This window comes from Geotrypetes seraphini, chromosome 12 (genome assembly GCF_902459505.1).
Source record: "Geotrypetes seraphini chromosome 12, aGeoSer1.1, whole genome shotgun sequence".
Lineage (NCBI taxonomy): Eukaryota > Metazoa > Chordata > Amphibia > Gymnophiona > Dermophiidae > Geotrypetes > Geotrypetes seraphini.
Window position 1 is genome coordinate 39,245,498 of NC_047095.1, and position 23,204 is coordinate 39,268,701.

At 43.3% G+C, this 23,204-nt stretch overlaps 1 protein-coding gene across 1 annotated transcript in view; it reads right to left on the bottom strand.

Annotated features, from left to right (window-relative positions):
- MSH4 (mutS homolog 4) overlaps positions 1–23,204 on the bottom strand; it is a 103,769-nt gene that overhangs the window by 5,475 nt on the left and 75,090 nt on the right. Inside the window, exons 15-19 of the mRNA XM_033916866.1 lie at positions 17,858–18,058; positions 10,628–10,746; positions 6,672–6,800; positions 6,246–6,420; positions 2,783–2,871 (exon numbers count right to left, since the gene is read on the bottom strand). Of these exons, the coding sequence (XP_033772757.1) occupies positions 2,783–2,871; positions 6,246–6,420; positions 6,672–6,800; positions 10,628–10,746; positions 17,858–18,058 (713 nt within the window). The remainder of the gene's footprint in view (positions 1–2,782; positions 2,872–6,245; positions 6,421–6,671; positions 6,801–10,627; positions 10,747–17,857; positions 18,059–23,204) is intronic.

The following is a 23,204-nucleotide window of genomic DNA, read 5'->3' on the forward strand; positions in this document are numbered from 1 at the left end:
GTGGAATCTCCTGCCCATTGTCTAATCCAGAGCATTCTGCAAGCAGAAATTGAATAAGCTGATGCTTTACCCATAACATGAATAATGTCATAGACTGCATCTGCCACATAATCAACTCCAGAAAAAAGGAGCTGAGGAATTAGCTCTGTGCTCTCTCACTCCAAAGAACACAGCCTGGAGAGACAGGCATGGCTGACAAAAGACACTACTGAGGCTGCTTTGACTCCCAAAGTCAGTGCCTCATAAAGTCTTTTGAGAACATCTGTGCAGCACTGCTGTATATCCTTTAGCACCACACTGCCTTCACTTGGGAGGGAGATGCGCTTAGTAACTTGCCCTACTAAAGAATCCACTTTAGGGTGAATAAAAAGTTGATGGCACTCCTGTGTCATAGGATACAGTTGAGACATTGCTCTCGCTATCTTGGGAGACCCTTGTGGAGAATCACACTGTTCCATGACTAAGCACTTATGTCCGGGTGCCAGGGAAATGCAAAAGTCTGAACCCTCACTCCACTCATATGGGAGGAAGAGGAAGGAACCAACTGTGAGCCCAAATGTAAAGACTCAAATATGAGATCTGGCAGGGCCGTGGGCTTAAATAAGCGCAGGACCGAGGGATCAGCCCCAGGATCCAAAGCCATAATAGAATCTGCGGAGCAGCCTTTCCCGATATGGGATGCACATCTGTGGATAAGGGAACAGTGACAGTCTCATCATCATCTGTATCCCCTGCAAACAGGTCTTCCAAGCCCTGGGCAGCAGCTAACTGCGAGGAAGAAGCCCCCTTAGGGGCTGCACCCTGATGTGTCAAGTCTGAAGCGCAGCTGGTCTGTGCTGGGGGAGAACAGTTCTTCTGAAAGGCTTTCCACATTAAATTGTTAAACTGTGAAGAAAAAATTGTACCAGGGAGCATAGAGTCACTCTGTGCTGACTCCATCTTGTTTTTCTTGGGGTCTGCAGCTTCTGCACCATTTCACATAGTCGCTGTTTCTAGGACCTGGAAACAAAAATGCCCACTCCAGTGGGCTAGCTGCACTTTCAGGAAGCTGAGAACACAAAGGAGAAGCTAAGTCAGATGCTCCCACCTCTCCTTCCAATGCAGAACAGCACGTGGTGCATGGACGCTCCTAAGGTGCAAGATTTGCATAATTCTGGCACGGATTGGGGGTAAAAAGAGCCCAAGAACTCTATCCCAACAAGTTTTGAAGCAAAAGGAGAAGATTTGGAGCTGCAGGACACTTTAAAAAAAAAAGATCGCTACAGATTCAAGATAGCCACTGTCAGGATTTTTGGTGCCTAAAATTGGTAATAAAACACCCAAACCAAAGTCAAAAACAGGCGAATTTAGGATTTTTGAGGGGGAACCACAGGGAAACATGCAGGAAATAAAAAAAAAACAGGCTTTTGAACACCCCCCCTCTCCCGATTACCTCATAGGCTGTAACAGCCTTACTCGCTGTAGTATATGCTGGCAATGTGCTGCAGTCATGCATCAGCTCTTTACAGTAGCTGGAAAGGAGAAGAAATCAATGCCTCATGCTGAGAGTCCTTTCCAATGTTGATCTTTGGGCTGTCAGTTCAGACACGTCTAGCTGAAACCCCACCCCTACGGACTGATGGATGCAATACAGAAGGGGGGAGGTGGAATGCAGGTAGCACCATGCAAGACACTGCTGAGCCTCTTAGGGATGCCCTGCTGAACAGTAGGTGAGGAACGGTAAGTGGGGATGGCCCCAAGTTCCAAAATATACTTCTGCAGGCTGGCTAACAGGTACCACAAGGGATTGGCCTGTCAGTTGCAGACCAGTCTGCTTCTTCTCCATGCAGGTATAGCTGTCTCTGAAATTGGTAAGCTTCAAGCACTAAAACCACCAAAAATTGACTGAAAAACACTGATTAAAATAAATAAAAAGGGAGAGAACAGAAACACTCCTTCAGGCTCATGCACCGAAGGAAAAAAAAAATGTAGGTGGCAATAGGGATCCCAGTGAAGTATGAGGGTTACAGAAAAAAATCAGGAGAGGATTCCTTTTTGGAAAGTTTGCAGCGATGGGGATATTATCTGTTTGTACAGAATGACACATCTATTGCACTGGAAAGAGCCTTAGGATTATATGGTATATTGTGTGCTTTATTTAGTATTTTACTCTTAGCAAATAATGAAAGTAATTAGAGTCTGTAATAAACACTCCCTTCCGGTTATCCTAATTAGAATAACTGACTATATATTAAGATTATAAGGGCTCCTTTTACAAAACCACAGTAGCGATGCTGCCATGGTAAATGAACCAAAGTCCATTCAATTCCTATGGGCTTTGGTGCTCTTACCGCAGCAGCAACGTTACCGCAGCTTTGTATAAGGGGCCCTACGTGAAGAAATGTGCTAGGGGTGGACAGGATTTAGGAAGGGTGGGGGAGGGAAGACGACTAAGCTAGGCTCTGCTGTGCCTTCTAGAGGCTATCTTTTAATGCTGTAGGCTGTGACAGTTAAGTTTCTGTCTGGCAGAAAGTTTAAGTTTAAAAACATTGGGGAAAGCAGTTATACTATGGAAATTAGTTAATAAACAAAGTTCGCTGTTTTTAAATTTAAACTGTCTTTATAAAGGAACCTACAATTTCTCTTTTATCTCAGTTTTTAAATACCACAGCACAGAGTTAAATAATATTCACTTCCCAGAGAAATATCCTTTTTCTCCTCTTACATATATATGGCTTGCAAAGTATGTATGAACAATCCCTGATCTAGAAGTTATCAGTAATATAATGGTGTTAATACATACCAAAATTTGTTTGACAATCTGAGCAATGAGTTCCTTTGCATCCAACAAGACTGATGGAGGTAATGAAGAAACTTCAGCAGCTTTTAATCCTAAAATTGTAAAATTAGGAAGTTTGCTATACTTGTGTGTTATTGTTCTAAATCAGTGGTTACCGACCCTGTCCTGGAGGACTATCAGCCAGTCAGATTTTCAAGATAGCCCTATTGAATATGCATGGAGCAGATTTGCATCCCTATCACATCCATTATATGCAAATCTCTCTCATGCATATTCATTAGGGCTATCCCGAAAACCCAACTGGCTGGTGGTCCTCCAGGACAAGATTAGGAGCCACTGTTCTAAATATTCATTCATCCCCCAAAAGACACATATACTTCCAGAGTGTATCTGAATAGGAAATATATTTATTTAGTTTTGAACCTCATGCATGCCAATATCTTTCAACAATTTTTATGTTGGTTCAAGAATTATGATACAGACATTCAAGTATTTGAGAGGTATTAATATACAAATCTTTTCCAGAGGAGGGAAGGTGATAGAACTAGTGAACATGAATTTAGATTGCAGGGAGACCAATTCAGGAATAATGTCAGGAAGTACTTTTTCATGGAAATGTTGGTAGATTCCTGGAATGCCCTCCAGCAGGAGGTGGTGGAGATGAAAAAGGTTACAGAATTCAAAAGGGGTGGGATAAGCATAAAGGAATTCTGCATGTAAGGCATGGAACCAAACAAGCTTAGCAATGATTAGATGGCAACACTAGTAACTGAGATGCAAAGCCAGTTCTGGACAGACTTCTATGTCTGTGTTCTGATCATGGTTGGATAGGCCAGTGCCAGGCAGACGTTTACATCTGTGCCCAGATTATGGCTGAACAGATAGGCCAATACTAGGCAGACTTCTACAGTCTGTGCCCTGAAAAATGGCAAGAACAAATCAAGTATGTACATATAGGGCTCCTTTTACAAAGGTGCGCTACTGTTTTTAACGCAAGCACCGGATTAGTACGCGCTAGCCATAAATCTACCGCCTGCTCAAAAGGAGGCGGTAGCAGCTAGCGCGCACTATTCTGCGCGTTAAGGCTCTAGCGTGGCTTTGTAAAAGGAGCCCATAGTATCACATTATCACATTGCAGACATTATGACTTTATTCTATTGGGAAGACTAGATGGACCATACAGGTTTATCTGCTGTCAACTAATAAGTTTTGTTAATAACCTGCAAACAAATTCAGATTTATCCCATTTCCATGAAAAACAATCACCTTCAGGTATACATTCCCAGAGAATATTTGTGGAGAGAAGAGATTATACAGTGTGCCTAGAATTAAAAGAAACTAAGATAACCAAGAAGAACTGGCAGAAGATATAGTTTAGTTTTCTTTTCTCTTACAGTATGTTGCTTTATTTGCACATATCAAATTTCACCCTACAAAAAATGAACAGTCAATCAGTAGGAAAAATATTGCTTTACTCAGCCTGAACAAGAAAGTGACAGCTACTCAATCAGGTGAAGTACAGTTTCTATTTGTTCAGATGTATTGTCAGTTTTATATGATCTCATCAGTGCAAAATGTCCATGAAATATTTTATTTCATTTTGTTAGTTATTCATTTTCTGTTCTTGTGTTATGATGTAACTAGCTTTATAGCCCGTTACATTAATGGGTGCTAGAATATGTGTGTGTGTGTGTCTGTGTCCCCCTATCCAGCAGTAGGCTTCTCTTCCTTTCCCCCCCCCCCGTCCATCAGCACCTCTTCCTGCACCCCATGTCCAGCAGTAGGCCTCCCTTCCTTTTTCCCCCCTGTCCATCAGCACCTCTTCCTGCTCCCCCTGTCCAGCAGTAGGCCTCCCTTCCTTTTTTTCCCCCTGTCCTATGTACTACCTGAGTGCTTTAGCTGTGCTGCCTTGAAGGAAGGCCGCCAGTGCCGCACTGTGAAGGCCTCCTCCTGGCAGCCACTGCTCCGCACCGGTGTGCGCAGTCGAAACCGACTCCTCCTGTCAGCCGCTGCTCCGAAATAGCGGACTGGTGTTTTGGGGATAGTCTTCAGCGGCTCAGAGCCCTCCTCCCCGCAGCTGCCGCCAGCGCCGCGAGAGGGAGTGGGGCCTGGGTGGGTTGGGTGCGGCGGCTAGCAAAAGTACAGAAGCAATCACCCATACCTTCCCTCCCAAAACAGGCCTTCCTGCAGTGCTAACCTCTTGGGATTGCTGATGGAGGGAGGTAGAGCAGTGCCATCTCATGAGGGGTTGAGGAAGCAACACTGCCATATGGGGGAAGGTGGGAGCTATGGGGAGGAGAGCAGCGCTATCACATAGGGAGTGATTGTAGTTTGGGGGGGCAAGACAGCATTGCATAATGAGGGGTGTTAGGATCTGGGGGAGGGGATCGGGAGCAGCATTGCAAATTGAGTGGTGAGGGGGATCTGTGTTGCAGGATAAGGGAAGGAGAGCAGCACTTTGAGGAGTGTGGCAAATGTGGGAGAGAGGGTAGCAGTACAAAAAGATGAGGAGTGATGGGAGCAGGAAGAGAAGAAGAGAGGAAATTGCAAGTTGAGGTAGGAGAGCAGCACTTTGAAGAGTGTGGAGATGAGGGGGAGCGGAGAGGAGCAGTGCAGAAAGATGAAGACTGATGGGAGGAAGACAGAACTGCAAGTTGAGGGATGGTGGAACAGGGGGAGAGGAGCAGCGTTGCCAGATGATGAGAGCAGCACTTTGAAGAGTGTGGGAGCTGAGACGTTGTAGAGGAGGCGGTTGAGCTCCTGGAACTGGGTCCGGCAGCCCCGGCAGAGACGGAGCAGCCGAGCGAAGCGCATGCTGCCGACAGGCGGGGTCCTGCTCCGGCGTGTAGCTCGCGCACAGCAGCGGGAGCAGCGCCACCAGCAGCAGCACCGCCATCGCCGCTTCCAGACACTGCAGGAGGCCCCGCGCCTGTGCATCACCCTGGCACGCGGAAGCGAGCGGCAGTTGGTTGCAGAGCGCGCGAGGCCAGCTTTTCAGCCCTTCTCGAGGGGGTGGGACAGGCTGGTGAGGAGCTCGAGGGCTGCTGTTGTTCTTCCACCGTGTCGCGGTGGCTGGCTGCAGTCCTGGCTTGTGGAGGTGATCTGCCCAGCGCTTTCCGATTTGTGTGGCCGCCGCATCAGCACTCTTGCTGGCCAAGTAAGGCTAGGGACTCGCGTATGCGCACTCCTGCAAGGCCACGGACCTACATCTCGGATCAGGGAAAACGGAAGCACGCAGTTGAGTGTGCATGCGCGGCTAGCGTTTTATTATTTCAGATGTTACCACTCACAACAGTGGAACAAAGGAGTAGCTTGTACATAACCATTTTCAGTTAATGAAAAAGAGTCATTCTATTTAAAACATCTATAGGAAAAATCATCAAATGATCCTGGGTATTATTATAAAAAGTATTAAATATCACATTTTTGTAATACTAATGTAATTTTTGATATCATCAAATATTACCATAGTTCTTTTCCTCTGTGTGTCCTTTAGAAAGTATGTAGGTATAAGATATCATTTCCCTGTTTCCAGTACTACTTCTCACATGTTGAACTTCAAAATGATTGTTTTCAACATTGGGATATAAAGTATCTATATGGCACAATTCCAAAAAATGTGTGGCAAACAGTGTAAAAGCCTAACAAAAATAGATAAATACAATTCTTTTAGAGTAAGCATTTTCGACATGCATTTGAAATATATAACTACACAACATACTGAATGAAAGATTTTACATGAATATAAAATTCACAATCCCACTAGCAGCCATTCAATGAGCAACACTGCACTTTCAAGGATAAAAAAACACCACTTAATACAGAGAACAGACATTGTGAATCTGTAAACACACACTGAGCAAAAGCAAAGGCTAAAATCAAAATATCATACCTTCAGGTTCAGCAGGTATTCACAGACTGCATAACAAATGCCAATGCCTTCTTCTGTACTGGTACCTCTGCCTAATTCATCAATTATTATAAGTGATTTGTCATTGGAATTCTGCACGATATATGTTATCTGGTGAAGAAAAATGGTGATAACAGTAAATTAGCACAAAAACGAAGAAAAAATCCAACAGATACTGCAGTAGAAGAAAGACAACAGATGAAAAACAAGAAAAAACTGCAGACAAAATGTACAAGATGCAGGCTATGTTTATTATATCAAATATAAATGAGGTTGATGTTACCACCCTTCAAACAAACCTATGGACCCGACAAGGTCCATGTTTTGGTAAACACGCTTTCTTCAGGGGTGAATTAAACCACAATATAAATTGATAGTAAACATAGGTCTGTACGAACCTGAAATGAAACGCGCACCGACAATCTCAGCAGAAACTTTCACCAAAGTAAAGCAGGATTTTACTTTTGTGAAAGTTTCTGCCGTTTTTTCTTGTTGTTCAATAACAGTAAATTTACATAAAGGAACATATCATAACTTATACTGTGAATACTTTGTGCCCAATATTCAACCAGTGGTACTTGGCGGTTATTGAGGTGTTGACCACTATAGGTTGAATTTCACCCGGATAGTCAAGTTTCAAGTTTATTAGGTTTTGATAGACCACCTATCTAAAAGAATCTAGACGGTGTACAGAAAAATGTTTAAAAATAATTTGATAGTATGTGTGGACATATTAAATACATAGAAAGGCATTTGACATACAGAAACAAAAGGGGAAGAGGGGGAAAAAATACAATCCATAAATAGAAAAGCTGGGAAGGGGACAGAATAAAAGGAAGGGATTAAAAAAAAAAGTCCTGCAAATCCAAGTCCTGCTAAATCCTAACAACTATAGGCGTCTTTAAATAGAAAAGTTTTTAAATCCGATCTGAATTTTGAAAAAGTCTTGCTGTCTGAGGTAAATAGGCAGAGCATTCCATAGGGTTGGAACAACAACAGAAAAAATGGCCAATCAGGGACTTCCCTAGACTCCTCCCTAAGGAAGTCCCTGATTGGCTGAGGTGCCCTGGCCCCTCCAAAGGGAAGAGCCTGAGGTGCCTCAGCCAATCAGTGCCTTAGGCCTCTCCCCGTGCATCAGATGATGCACTGGGGCGGGGCCTAAGGCCGCTATTGGGGTGGCGGCTGGCCAGAGAGGAGGAGGACTTTCCTCCTCCTCCCGAAGATTTTCAATGACGTAGGAGCAGGAGGGGGGTCCGGGCACCCCTCCTGCTGCAGAAGATGGGAGCCTGCCTTGAAGGAGCAGGAGGGACCAGGCACCCCTCCTGCTCCCAACAATTGTAAAAGTACCGGGGTGGGTGGGTTGGGCCCGACCACCTGAGCCGACCAGGGGTGGGCCGGAGGGGTGGGAGGCCTAGGAGCAGGAGGGACTGAGCACCCCTCCAGCTCCCAACTTTGGTGTCGGGGGTAGGCCGATCCGTGTCGGGGTGGGTCGTGCCATGTCAGGGGGGGGGGCTGTGCTGGTCGTGAGGGGAGTGCCGCGCTGCTGTTTTTTTTTTCTTTCCGTTTTAACACTGATGGCAGGAGGGAGTTGGCATCCCTCCTGCTTTTTTCTCCGGGGGGTGGCAGAGCAGAGCAGGGCAGGTAGGAGAGATCGTGGCCTGGGGGGTATTGGGCAGATCTCTCTTGCCTGTTCCAGACTCTGCTTTCTGCCGCCATTCTCCGCAGTGCAGGCCCGGCTTGCACTGCAGGTAACGGCGGCAGAGAGCAGGTGAGTCCAAAAGCAGGCAAGAGAGATCTGGGCTGGGCTGAGCTCTGACAGCAGTGACAGGAGGCTGCTTCTCCTGTCACTACTGTCAGGGTGTGCGCATGAGCGCGGATCACTCTGGCTCTGGGTAAGGGGCGTGCTAACGATCGTCTCCATTTGCATGCAGGCCTTTACTAAATCAGTCGGCCGGCATGCAATAGGAGACAGATCGTGCACGGTTTGGAAGTTTAGTGAATCCTGCCCCTAGGCCTTAGCATGGTTTAGTGCTTATCTGCAATATCTTGTTATCAAGTTTCCACCCACCTTTGCTTTGATCCCTCAAGTTCTTTGCTGTGTTGTGTCCCAGAGTTTAATCCTTTCATCTCTCTTGTTTGATGTCTTTCCAAACCCCCTAGCCACCATAGTTCAGGATTTGAGTGTCAGTGCTTATTATGCAGATGTCATTCTGTTAGTAAATTACAGTACTTCTCAAGAATCCAGATATAAATTTATTACTGTATATACTTGAATATAAGTCAATTTGAATATAAGTCGAGACCCCCCCCCTTTCACCCCAAAAGGAAGAAAAATGGTTGACTCGAATATAAGTTGGGAGGCTTAATAGTCAAGTGCCCTGCCCTGTCGGGCTCTGCACTCAGCTCCCTTTCTGCCAGGCACAGCACACAGCACCCTTCCATCCCTCCCCTGTCAGGCATTGCACCAAGCCTCCTTCCTTCCCTCCCCCATCAGACTCTTCACCCTCCCTACCTTCCAGGCTCTGCAGCCTGCCGCACTCCCTGTCCTAGCCTCAGGCTCATACCTCTACTGGTGATCATCGGTGGAGGTACAGTGGGCAGGAACAAACTTTCCAAATTCCTGCCCTGCTGTTAACTGGCTGCCTGTGAGCGTCTTCGGCCGCTGAGAAGAAGCACGAGCAGGTGCACGATTTTGCGCTGCTGCTCAGTGCTGAGCGGCTTCTTTAATGGTTCCCGCGAATTCTCGTGCAATTCGCAGGAGCCATTACAGAAGCCACTCAGCACTGAGCAGCAGTACAAAATCGCATGCCTGCTCATGCTTCTTCTCAGCAGCCAAAGACGCTCACAAGTAGCCAGTTAACAGCGGGGCAGAAACTTGGAAAGTTTGCTCCTGCCCGCTGCACCTCCACTGACGATCATCAGTAGAGGTATGAGCCTGAGGCTAGGACAGGGAGGGCGGCAGAATGCAGAGCCTTGTGGTGGCGGCGGTGGCGGTGGCCTGCAATAATTTTGGAAGGGGTGTAAGGGTGGTGAGCCGAATATAAACCAGGACTCCCATTTTTAGGCCAATTTTTTGGCCCAAAAATCCTGGTTTATATTTGAGTATATATGGTATATCACAGTCTGGATGCCATGGCCACTGCACTAACCATTAGGTTACTTCTATACTTGGATGAGTCAACTGTTCACACTATTCTTCATGCTGTTCTCATCTCCCATTTCAATTAGAATGTCATTTACTCAGGGATTATAAAAAACACCATTTACTCAGGAATCAAAAAGTGAGGAATTAACAGGTAAACTGATAAGTCGACGGGATAATGGGTTGAATACATTGGGATGGAGCAAGTGAAAGGGGCTACAGCATCACTAGGATGGGATGTGTTTAGCCATAGACTCCAGTAATAAGAATAGAGAATTCAGACCAGTAACACGTTCTAAAGAGAGAAAGGGGAAAGATACCTATGAATTAAGCTAACTGATAGGACAAGAGTCCTATATTCCTTTTTCACAGTTTTTTACCTCAATGATGGTTTTGCCAAAACATGGCAAAATGTCAGGTTTTAGAACTTTGCAGTTTTATCAGTTATTAAATTAACATTTTAATTTGTTTATTAATTTATCTATACTTATTTTTATTTATTGGATTGAACTGATCTCTTATTTCAACCTTGGTGGTTTACATACCTACCTCTGATGATCTGGAATGAAAGGAGTCATGAGGCCTGGTCCCATCTCAGTGATGAAACTGGCTACTGTATTTTGCTCTAATCCAAGTAACTCTAATGAAGAAGAGCTCAACACTGGATACTAAAGAAGTAGTAGAAATCAATCTATATAAAATCAAAGACCACCTGCAGAAATCTGCATCTATTTACAACATAAATCAGGTTTAAAAAGATTACTGTCGCTAAATGTCAACATGATATGGTTAATACCTCTTTCATTTCCTTCATGAATGTTGATGAATTAGTTTCTATATCATCATCCATTCCTATTCTAGTAAAAATTTGTTCAGCAATCCTAAAAGATGCATATTCTGCTGGCACATAAGAACCTACAAAATAGAGAATGTTTCTGTTAAATATTATTTTATGTTCTAAGCAATTGTATGGAATTTTATACACTAATGCATTTCAAACATAATTGGTTATAACTACAAAAGCTAGTAATTTCCCTCCTCCATCTTAATGGCCCTATATACGAAAGTGCAAATTGACTTTTGACAAAAGTACACTTCAAGGAAAAAAGTACAACACTCCTGAACATACACAAGTTCAGGCAATTTGAGAGTAACTCTATAACAGTTTTTTTAAATTTCTTACGTTTTGGTATTATTGCTTATGAAGTGTGCTTGAGCCACCTTGTGCTACCTCTTTTACCCTACCTTTTGTTCTTGCCCTTTATTCTTACGAAACCCGAAATTGTAACTTTTATTTTTCCCTTTCCCCTCAAGTAAGTTTTAAATGTTTTTATGTTATGTTAATATAACTATTATGTTAAGTTTCTTATTTCTTTTTATTATATTATGTACATCGCTTAGAAATTGTTATAGGCGATCCATCAAAAGATTGAATAAACTTGAAACTTGATAATAGCATACCTATATTTAGGTGTGTAGAGGATACCTATTCTATAAAGGAAAGTATGTGCCTACTTTTCTTTATACAGGGTGAGGCACAAAAAAGTAATTCCCTAGAAATGTTGGGGTTTTTTGTTTTTTTTTTACTTTTTCTCAACAACTGCTTGGAATTTCAAGGTGAAATTTGTTGTTGCTGTCTACATATATGTGCCAAGTGGAACGAGGTTATCTTTAAAGTTTTATTAAAATTTGATACAGACGCCTATTAAAATATTTCTAGGTGAAATACAAAAGTAAAAGTTTTAGAATGTTAAAGGACATAGACCTAATGCTATACCAAATAGACATACTGGAACATAGAGGGAAGAAGGGAGGAACTACATTTGTTATAGGATAATTGAACAATTAAAGTAAGAACAAAGGGCTAGATCCACTAAACCTTCCGATCTTATCCCGACGATCGCAAAACCAGCTTTCTGAAAATCTAGATACACGACATCAACGGGCTCACCTTTATCCATATGTTCACTGGTTTTGTGATCGTTCCCTGATTCACTAAACTTCTGCCTGATCAATCTCCTACCCGATCTGATCCGCCCATGCAAATGACATGCAAAAGTAGGAAGCGATCGATTCACTAAGCAGAAGAAGAAACACCAATTGGGTTTGCCGATCTGAAAAGAAGGTCTGCTAAGGACCAGTCGCTTACTATCGTTGCTGACTCTCCTGCCCTGTTCTGCCTGAAATATCAGTATCGAAGTTACAACCCCATATAAAACAACCATCAAAATTAAAAATAAAACTGTAAATTAACTTTACATATGCGTTAAGAATTCCTTTTTTATATATTCTGTAAAAAGCACATTGTGAGCCCGTGGTTTTAACCCGCGGGTTTAAAGCGTGTTCTGTTCGATAATCTGGCTTCACTGTATCGGCCACAAATCATTCCTTTTTAAAAATGTCCAACTTGTAGGGCCAGCAAAAGCAAATTGCGGCCACCTCTCCCCCTTTTGAGCTTACTTGTGCTTTGCGGGCGGTGCATTCAATGCCTGCCAAAGATGTGCGGGAATAAATCTCACCCACTAACTATGTGGTAAAGGACGAAGAGCAAGGACATATGTAAATTGCATCAATAACCAACAAGGATACTCTGTGCATGCGTTTTGATAATTGTAGGGCGTGCGTCCGATCAGATCATTTGCATGTAGAATCTGTTGTGAATCAGTCGCTCGGCAGAACTTGGCCAAGAATCACCCAACAACGATCCAGATCGGTAAGTTTAGTGAATCTAGGCCATAGTGCAAGGGAAAAAGTAAGAATTTTAATTAGAAACAAGTGATTTAAAAAAAAAAAAAAATCCCCAAAGTAAACAGCAGACTTTTTAGCATGACCACTCAGTGATTTTTGCAAGTTAAAAAATGTTTGCATTGTAAAACTACCATTATTTGGAAAAAAAAAGGGGTACCAGCTTAGTATTAATGATATCACAGTGATATATATTTTTGTAAACAATAATTTGTATTTGATTAAGATAATTTACAAAATTGTCTGTAGTACCTGAAGACTGGAGGGTGGCCCTTTATATTGGAATAAACCTTAGATCTTGCTATTCAAGGAATACACAGAAATGCAAACTATTGTTCCCAACCTTTAAGGGAATTAAATAGACAATCTTTTGCTTAGAAACTGGTAGAAACTTGGAATGGACTTCCTGACTCAGATTAATAGGTCACCTACAATAATTTCGTAAAGTCCTAAAAACTATGCTAGTTACACAATTCCTGAATGATCTACCAAAAGAATCACCAAATTGATAGCTCTGCACTATTTTATTCCCTCCCATGTCCTTGTTCGTATGTACTCTGGTCTTTAATTACTTGTAAACCAAGTCGAGCGCCATTGGGAGATGACCCGGTATATAAACCGAAGACTAGATTAGATTGATTTTTAAACAGGGTTCCAGGGAAGATCTGGGAAATTACAGACTGGTAAGCCTGACTTCAGCACCAAGCAAAATGGTGGAAACAATTCTAAAAAATAAAATTGTGGAACACAAACATGATTTAATGAGACAGAGTCAGCATGGGTTCAGCCAAGGAAGATCTTGCCTCACCAATTTGCTTGACTTCTTTGAAGGTGTGAACATATGGATAAAGGTGAGCCAGTTGATGTAGTATATCTAGATTTTCAGAAAGCTTTTGACAAGTTCCCTCATGAGAGGCTCCTCAAGTTCAGCATCTCCCTTCAAGTGTTCCTATTATTTCCCATACCTAGCACTTTCCCTGTGTCTGTCATATACCCACTCCCAAGTCTGGCATTGCCCCTCTATGTCCAGGTACTATCCTTATGTATCTCTTTGTGTCCCTATTCCTATTCTCCTCTCCATGCCCATTGTCTCCACTGTTTCATTATAGATTCCTGGTTCTCTCCCTCTCACTTCCCTCTGCTTAGTACATCTCTTTATCTTCCCTTCTTCCTCCTCCCCGCCCCCACAGGTCCAGCACCTCTGTACCTTCCCAACTGCCCCCTTCCCAAAGGTGCAGCAGCTCTCCTGCTTTCCTCTACTCCAGCCTCCACACACACAGCTCCAGCACCCTCTTCCTTTCCTCCAGCTCTAGCATCTCTCCCTTTGCTTCAATTCAATCCCCCCATGTGGATCCAGCATATCTCCCCCTTCCATCCAATTCTAGACCCCCCTCCTGCCACTTTCTCTTCCCTTCAGCACCAGCCCCTTCATGGGTTCAGCATCATTCTCTCTTCCCTCCAGACCAGACCCCCTCTTGTGCCCTGCCCTTCCATCCCCTCCTGCAAGTCCAGCATGTGTCTGATCTCCATCTGCCTCCTTCACAGGTCCGACGGCTCCAGCCCCTCTCCTGGTATCCGGCGTCTCCAGTGCTCCCCTTGGCACACAGCACCTGCTTCCTATGTCCAGCACCGCACAGCCCTCTCTCCCTGCCGCATGTCTTCTTTCTTCCCTCCCTGCTTGCTACCAGTGCATACCTTCCAGAACCAACCGATCCAACACAGGCCTGCTTGTGGCATTTTATCTGCTGGGTCTCTCCATATCACACCTGAATTCAATAAACAAGACCAATAATCAATAATAACTCAATATAAGTGATAGAGGCCACCTGAGTGTGAGGGTCAGCGAAGGGAGAATAACTCCAGCGCTTCACACAAAGGAACAAAAGTGCAATACTTTTGCCTGCACACCATCACTGGTGGCCTCGTGTGTGCAAATCAAATCAAAAGTGATAAACCATAATCAGGTGATAATAATTTTCAATGTGAGGGATGCAGAACGCACTCAAAGAATCCTCCCCAGCGAGCTCCCACCAGAATATAAAAGTCATAACCAACTTATCTTCAGACGATGAAGGAACAGTTGACAATAACTGGGTGTCAGATGACGGGTTCAACCAAGCCCGGTTTTGGGAGATTAACATCCCTTCCTCAGGAACCCTCAGCTGGAAATAAAAAGCCTTGCTGGCTCCTCGGTTCATCGTTTTTTATTTCCAGCTGAGGGTTCCTGAGGAAGGGACGTTAATCTCCCGAAACCGGGCTTGGTTGAACCCGTCATTTGACATCCAGTTATTGTCAACTGTTCCTTCATCGTCTGAAGATAAGTTGGTTATGACTTTTATATTCTGGTGGGAGCTCGCTGGGGAGGGTTGAGTGCGTTCTGCATCCCTCACATTGAACATTATTATCACCTGATTGTGGTTTATCACTTTTGATTTGATTTGCACACACGAGGCCACCAGTGATGGTGTGCAGGCAAAAGTATTGCACTTTTGTTCCTTTGTGTGAAGCGCTGGAGTTTTTCTCCCTTCGCTGACCCTCACACTCAGGTGGCCTCTATCACTTATATTGAGTTATTATTGATTGGCCTTGTTTATTGAATTCAGGTGTGTTGTGGTTGCGTTCAGCACTCTCAGAACCCTTAGACTAGGTTTTGCCTTATTTTTGGATCTTTTAAGCACCTTTGGCAAAGTTATTGAGGAGTTATTTTGTGGGGTCTCTCCATATGACATAAGTTTCTGTCTTTGCAAAAACAGGAAGTTGCATCATAAGGATGGGGCCCAGCAAGTGAAGGCCACAAGCAGGCCTGTGTGGGATTGGCTGGCTCAGGAAGGTATGCTCCAGCAGTAGGGAGAAAAGCACAAGGTCTTCCCATTCCCCCACCCCCAAGGAGCAAGGCTTTTTACTGTTCTCATGGGGTGGTAAAAAGCTTTGCTCTTACATCTGCAATTTTTGTGGGAGCCATTGCTCTCCATTCTGATGCCTATGCCTAGTGGAACCTATATAAAAAAGGTTTCTAGCTATAAGAGCATCTGCATGCAGGCTCAACCATGAGATTTAACCAGCAAGTGTGGCACTGAAAACTTTATTTCAGAAGGCATACCAATTGACTTGAATATGGATGATAGTAAGAACTTAAATATTGATTTTAGTGTTTATGTGATTGAAGAGTCTTATGAGTTTTGTTCTGAAATATATATGTTGAATTATGATCCACCTAGAATGCTAGAGATAGTGTGGAATAGAAATATTTGTAGATAAATAAAATTCCCTTGCTCATCTCTGCAAGTTCTTTAGTGTGTTCACAATTAGTGCAGATGCACTCATCTCAGTATGTGATAATTACCGTGTAAAGTCCATGCTCAATTTCCACCCATGATATAACCCGTTCCTGCAAACAAAAAGGAAAAGAACAGCAAGAATGGTGTACAAGATACCATGTCTTTAATCAACAAACACAAAAAAACTTTAAAATGAACATAAAACAGTTTGTATCCAAAATATGGTCCAAGAAGGTTGGTGAACCGGGATCCGACACAATCCGTGCTTCGAAGGAACACTCCTTCCTCAGGGGCCCCCCAAAATAATAAGGTACCATATGGATGACAATTGGAGAAAGCGGTTGTGTGGACAACTAAACAAGTTGGGTAGGCTCCTTCAGATTGCACAACGATCTTTTGGGTTGCTAGATGGTCATCTTACTCTCAAAATACTCTGGAATTGTACCATACAAAAACTGATGACCGATCATCGATAATGAAGTTCAATGCCAGGAGTGAGTGGATCTTGATTTGTGTCGAGGAGAATGGGAGCTGGTGCCATGAGACCTCAATGTTCTTTTAGCTGTAGATTTTACAGAAGAGCAAGGTTCGGTACCGTGTGACTTCAATGCTTTCTCGGTACCAGGAGAGTGAGGAGTAGTATCTTGGAGCCTCGATGAACTATGCTCAGGCTGGGCCAGTACTGGGGGAGACGGTGCAAGCACCAGTGCTGATTGCATCTGCAGCAACACGGCCAGCTCCTGATGGAAAAACTCCTTAAGTTGGTCCTGGATGGATTGAACTGGTACTATTTGCTCAGTAGCTGAAGAATGATGATGGCGTCAATGCTTATCATGCATCTAGGGACTCAATGCTGAAGATGCCTGCAACGCTGGATGGGATGAGGGCGGCTTCATAGAAGGTTTATCTGATGCAGGAACTGAGTCCGACATTGAGGGAGGCATCGATGCCAGTACCGTTGCAGTAGTAGTAGCAGGCCAATGTAATATACTGTGAATGATGGCTTGTAAACCGTTCTAAGCTCCTGGGAGGACGGGATAGAAATCGAATTAAATAAAAATTTCTCCTGTTGGATGCATCAGACCTAGAGAAAGCATTTTTTGAGCATAAAGCAGCAGGTACAAGAGTCCACTCGATGCTCCGGCCCAAGGCACCAAATGCACCAGTTGTGTGGGTCAATGAGAGATGGGCTGTTGGCAATGAGAGCACTTCTGGAAGGCTTCAACATGAGAGGAAAATTGCAGCGGCAAGGTCAAAAAAGCAATGGTTACTCGATACCCAAAGGCTGAACAGGCACAAGGCCCGAATGAAGAAAAAAGTCTAAAGGCGATTGAAAACTTGATGGTGAATAAACTATGAATGAAAGAAAAACAATAAAGTAAAAGAACCCGAAGGTCAAAAATAATTGAATTAGCGAGATGGGAAGGCAACACATATGGACAAAATCTAGACACTACTTCTTTGCTCTGCGGAAAACAAAGAACTGAGGCACTCGTGCAAGTGCGATGTGGGCAGTCTCGAAGCTTCACGAAAGTCTTAAAGCAGGGGTGTCCAACCTGCAGCCCCATGAAGTATTTTGAGCAGCCTCGGTTGAAGACGATGCAGTGTTTTCCTCTGCTGTCCTCGGGTGTTTACCGGCTTACTCCTCTGTCTTGCTGCAGTGTTTGTGCATTTGTGCGGCCCTAGAAACATTTTTTTCGGCCAATGTGGCCCAGGGAAGCCAAAAGGTTGGACACCCCTGTCTTAAAGTGACAGTACACTTTTAACACTGTCCATACTGGGCTCCGTGGATGACACCATCCCACATGAGAATATGCTGCCTGCTTGTCCTAAGATAAAATTTGCTTTCTCTGAATTTCGACTGGTCTGTGTGCTCTACAGATATGAAAGGGTATGACACAGGTGCAAAATCAGATCATTCTCAGATATTAAAAAGTCACCATTTTACAAAGACATTAAAAATAAGTGCAATTTAACTATTTAAATCCTTAGAGAATGCTCACCTATCTGGGCCATAATCTGACAAAGAGCAAGTTGTTTAAGGTATGTTGATTTTCCACTCATGTTTGGTCCAGTGATAATGACAAAATTACTGCCTTCAGTGATGTAGGTGTTGTTAGATACAGGTTTAGTTACAGAAATCTTTTCAAGAATGGGATGCCATCCCTGTTTGATTGCTAAGGTGTCAGTAAACTCAGGTCGAACTAAAAATAAAAGTAATACATTGACATGGTTAAAGAATTAAAAGTATAGATTACAAAATGTAACAGAAAAATGTAAGAATTATTTTACCCAGTCATATTCATCTGTTTTTTGGGCTTCCTGCTCAAGTAGGGCCCAAAATCATTTGCAGTTAATCAAGGATTTGTTTTCTTTGGAGGAGCAGTCTACAATTAGAGCAATAGGCTAAAACCAGCAAAAAAGATTTCAAATCCTGATGTTCCTCATAACCTTAGGAAAGTCACTTTACCTTCCTTTTGTAGCCACAGGTACAAATTAGGGGCCCTAATTGTATTAACATGCATTAACAGCAAAATTTCAGCAGTAATGTCTTCTACTTACAGGAGGTAAGGTCAGCTGTGGGAGGAAGCAACTGTGATATTAACATGCATCGACACTGTTGGAAATGTAAATTTCCACAGCAACAGCCTGACTTGCCATTAACTTATGTTCCTATAATGTATATTAACATTTGTTTTGCCCTCCTTCTCATACCATTCCCCAGATCTGAATTCTACTTTAGGTGTTTAATGTGGGATTTAATGTGCATCAATTGTATTTACACATCCCCCGTCATATTTGCAGATTCACAACTCACGACTTCGGTTATTCGAGGTTTTCATATGAGTGACCCACCCCCGCCTTCCGGACCTCTCAATGTACTTACTTTTTAAACCCTGGTGGTCTAGCAGTGAAGCAGGGCAGGAGTAATCTTCTTATGCTCCTGCCCTGTACAGAACTGGGAGCAAAAATGGCTGCCATGAGTTCCTGTGGTCTCACAGGAACTCACGGCAGCTATTTTTGTTCCCGGCTACCATGTCTATTTTCTGCCCCTAAATATGCCTTCTTTTCAGGAAGCCATCATTAGGCACTGGAGGGCGCCTGGACTTAGGCATTGGTAGGTGCAGCTCTGAGTTTCACATTGAACTTTTGATTGATTTTTTTTTTTCAATTAACTTCAATGTTCTGATCAATTTATTTATTTTATTTTTAAAATTTCTATACCATTTTATTCCAAAACGGTTTACAAAATGGTTACATACATAAAATAATTACATACATACATTACAACGCCATTTAAGCAAATTAATGCAATTTGAGCAGCGTGTGGATTTTTGTTAGGCATTGCTAGACATCCTTAATGTAGGTGCACTAGTGGTGCCTAGTGGTGACTAACATAGGTGCCATTTATAGAATCTGACTCATAGGGTGCAATTCTATAAAGGATGCCCATCTGCATAGTTTATGGTGAGACTCTCAAAAAATTCCAGAAAAATAATACAGAAATACAATACAATACAATGCAATATTCCAGAAATACAATAAAGGCACTACCTCTATGGTAGCTGCATCAATCCTAGCACTTGTAGATAATGACAGGCTGTGGGGGCCTGCATCAATAACATTTCTATAATCTGATGTCTCAGTTTCTGTCTACATGGCTCAGGAGGAAAAACACGACCCACTGATGTCAAAGAGAACTCACAGGTATTCCAGGGATTGAGTTGGAGTGGCTCTTCCAGAAATTGATTATGCAGCCCAGGAGCTATACTGTCTGCACTACCTGCTCCACTTCTATCTCTCCCTCCACCAGTCATCCAGATATGGGTGTACTTGGACCCCCTAATTTGTGTAAGTGCACCACTGCAACCACCATTAACTTGGTGAAGGTGCACGGCTGTTGCAAGCCTGAAGGGGAGAGCTGAGAACGGAAAATGCTGTTTCAACATGTGAAACTGCAGGAACCTTCTGTGAGATGGAAATATGGAAATGTGGAGAAAAGCCTCCGTCCAGCGAGGCTAGGAATTCAGGTGCCCCCGAGGCAATGAATGATCTCACAGTCTCCATTCGGAAACAAGGCACCTTCAGTGTTGCACTTACTGCCATTATATCCAGAATTGTCTGCCAGTTCTCAGAATCTCATTTTGGCATGATAAAGTATATAGACTATATGCCTAAGCTCGATTCGCTATCTGGGACAGGCTCTATGGCTCAAATATCTAAGAACTGTTGTACAGTTGCTCGGACCTTTACTGCTTTCTCTGAATCCAACCTGTGGTCCTGCCCATCATTTAGAACCACTCCTCCCTCACTAGGGAGTAATGTACAATTATCCTCTCTTCTATTAAACTGCGCTAGCAGTTTTTAGTGCAGAGCCTTGCTGAATGGCCCGCACTGGTCCCGATGCTCATAGGAACTCTATGAGCATCAAAAGCAGCGTGGGCCATTCAGCGCGGCTCCCCACGCTAGAAACTGCTAGCGCAGTTTAAAAGAAGAGGCCCTTAGTGACCTGTGCCAACAAATTCACTTTGGGTAAGACAAACATCTCCTTAAAGTCAGTTACCATAGAATAGAGCCAGGCCATAGATTTGGCTATCCTCAGAGGGCCTTCCAGGGATTCCCAATGCTCTAAGTGCTATAATATCTGGATGTGACAGAAAATATGTGGTCTGCATTTTAAAACTGCTCATTACAGCAGTCTGTATAGCTGAAGACTGTGGCAGTAGAGAATGGAACTCATTTTCCCATCTAAGCGAGTTCTTTTCCTGTCTCTGCCCCATTCCCGCAAGCTCTGTCCTCATCTGCACAAGCCTCAAACACTTTAAAATCATAAATGTTCGAGGCTTGTGCAGTTAAGGCAGAGCTTACAGGAATGGGGCAGAGACAGCAACAAAACTCACGGGGACGGTACAGGGAAATTGAGTTCCTGCAGGAAGAGGGGAAATTTTGTCTCCATGTCATTCTCTATGTGGCAGCTCCAATTTCAATTCCTGCAAAGCCTCTGTAATGATATCCACCAGACTTGCTGGCTTAAAAAGTCTACACACAGTCGGGTCATCACCCTGGTCTAATGCCACTACAGCCTGACTGCCAGCATCCACCTTAGCTTCTGAAATCCCAAAAATGGAAGGTTTGCTCTGGGGAGAGCAGAGGCATAGAGTCTGAAATCTAAAGTTCCCAGTCCTTTTCCATCTGGGTTTTTTGTCTGCCGCCAATACCTGCTTAGCAGATCCTATACTCCTGGGGGTTTCTCCCCCCTGCACTACCGCTGGAACAGGCACAGAATTGACAGACTGATTTTTATAGTTCAAATAGGCATCATATAGCAAGTTTACAAAATCAGGGATAAAGCCCTGAACAGAAGGGCCAGATGAGCTCTTTGTGTGCTCACTGTGCCTCCTTGAGGGGCCAGCGTCCTCACTGTGGTGCTGCTTCACTGTGGATGCAGATTTGGTCTTTGCCGCTTCTGGAAATGACATAGACCCTCCAGAGCAGCCCATCTTAAAATCAATAAACAGTTCTCAATATTAGATAACCTAACCAACACAAACAAGATCACAAATGCTGACAACCCCACTTTTCCAACAGCCCCAGAACTAGCCAACTATTTTAAAACAGACGCAACTCACACATGACCAGCTACCCCCCACCAATCCAGCTAGACCCACTGAAACAAAACCACCTATGGAAATACCAGCAGACAGATCTTGGAATGATTTTGAAGAGATTAAATTCAAAGACACCAAACAGCTTCTCCTTAAATACTCCAAAGCATACTACAGCCTTTACCCTTACCCACCTTACCTGATCAAAGCAGCCACCCCAACCACCATAGGAAAAAATAACCCAATGGCTCAACTACCACCTAAAAACTAGCCTTTTCCCCCAAATCAGGAGGAATTTTCTCAACACCCATTTCCAAGAACCTACAACTCAATCATCTCATGTAACCAATTATCAGCCAGTAGCTTCCATCCCCCTATTTATCAAAATGATGGAAGAATATGTTACAGAACAACTCAAATGCTACTTAACAATGCTTCAATATCCTCCACCCTTCACAAACGGGATTCAGGAAAAATCACAGTACTGAGACAGAGGTCGCAGCGCTAGTAACATACGGCAAAGAACTACTAAGCAAGGGTCAAAGCACATTCATAATCCAACTTGACCTAAGCAGTGCATTTGACCTAGTAGGCTATTGATCAAATGTCTGAGATCTTCAGTGATTTTGATTCCAAGACTTCCTAACCACTCAGCACTATGCTGTATGTAAGGATGGTGAACTTTCTGATAGTTGGCACTGTCCCAGCGGAGTCCTCCAAGGATCCCCAATGTCACCATCAATGTTCAACTTTCTAATGAAATCCTTAGGAGCCAACCTAGATCTTGCACAAATAAAACATTTCACCTATGCAGACAAAATAATAATCATGCTACCTTGATAAAAGGGGGCCTTACATTTTAATAGTTATTTGAAAATATATCATATATGAAATATTTTGCAAGAATCTCATACAAATTAGTCATAGGTGAAATAAATTTATTGTTTTCATTACGATCATTTCATTTTGTTCTTCTACAGGACGGAACAGAAGGAAAAAAGCCATGAAGTTTGTTATCCCAAGAATTTGATGGGAACCCACTGACCACTCAAGCAACTGTTACTTATAACATAACATAATATCGTACTTATAAACCGCATAACCGTAAGTTCAACGCGATCAACTTCTGCATGGTGTACCCTTCCAAACACTGAATTGGCAAGCATGCATCTGCAATCATGTATCCGGACATTTCTTCATCCATTGTCCCAGTGCCACTTTTGCCCTGAGCTTCCCATATCCACTCCCCTAAAGAGAGAGCAGATGTCTTCAGAAGAGAGCAGCAAGTCAGAGAGTGAGGGAGACATTGTATATCCAGTTTACAATACCAGTGGTGCGAGAATAACACAGGGACAAATTTTTCCCCTTCCCCACGGGAACTCATTTTCCCATCGAGTTCTTTTCCTGGCCCTGCCCCATTTCTGCAAGCTCTGTCCTCAATTCTTTGCTTAGACTTTATGGAAGATGCAAGAGATCATTTTCCTGTCCCATCCCGGCGAGTTCAACTATATTTTCAGTAATTGCTCCCATACTTTGAAATTCTATGCTGATCCATTTACATGAAGAAGTATCACTGGACAGGTTTAAATCAAAATTAAAAACCTTCCTATTTAAGGATGCTTTTGATTTATAGTTCTTCTTCCTTTCTTTTTTCCTTCTTTCAAACCTACTTACAGATGGGACCTTCCCTCATGTGTTAACCCTATGTTTTACAATCCTATTATTTGATGAAGTTCTTCTCCCT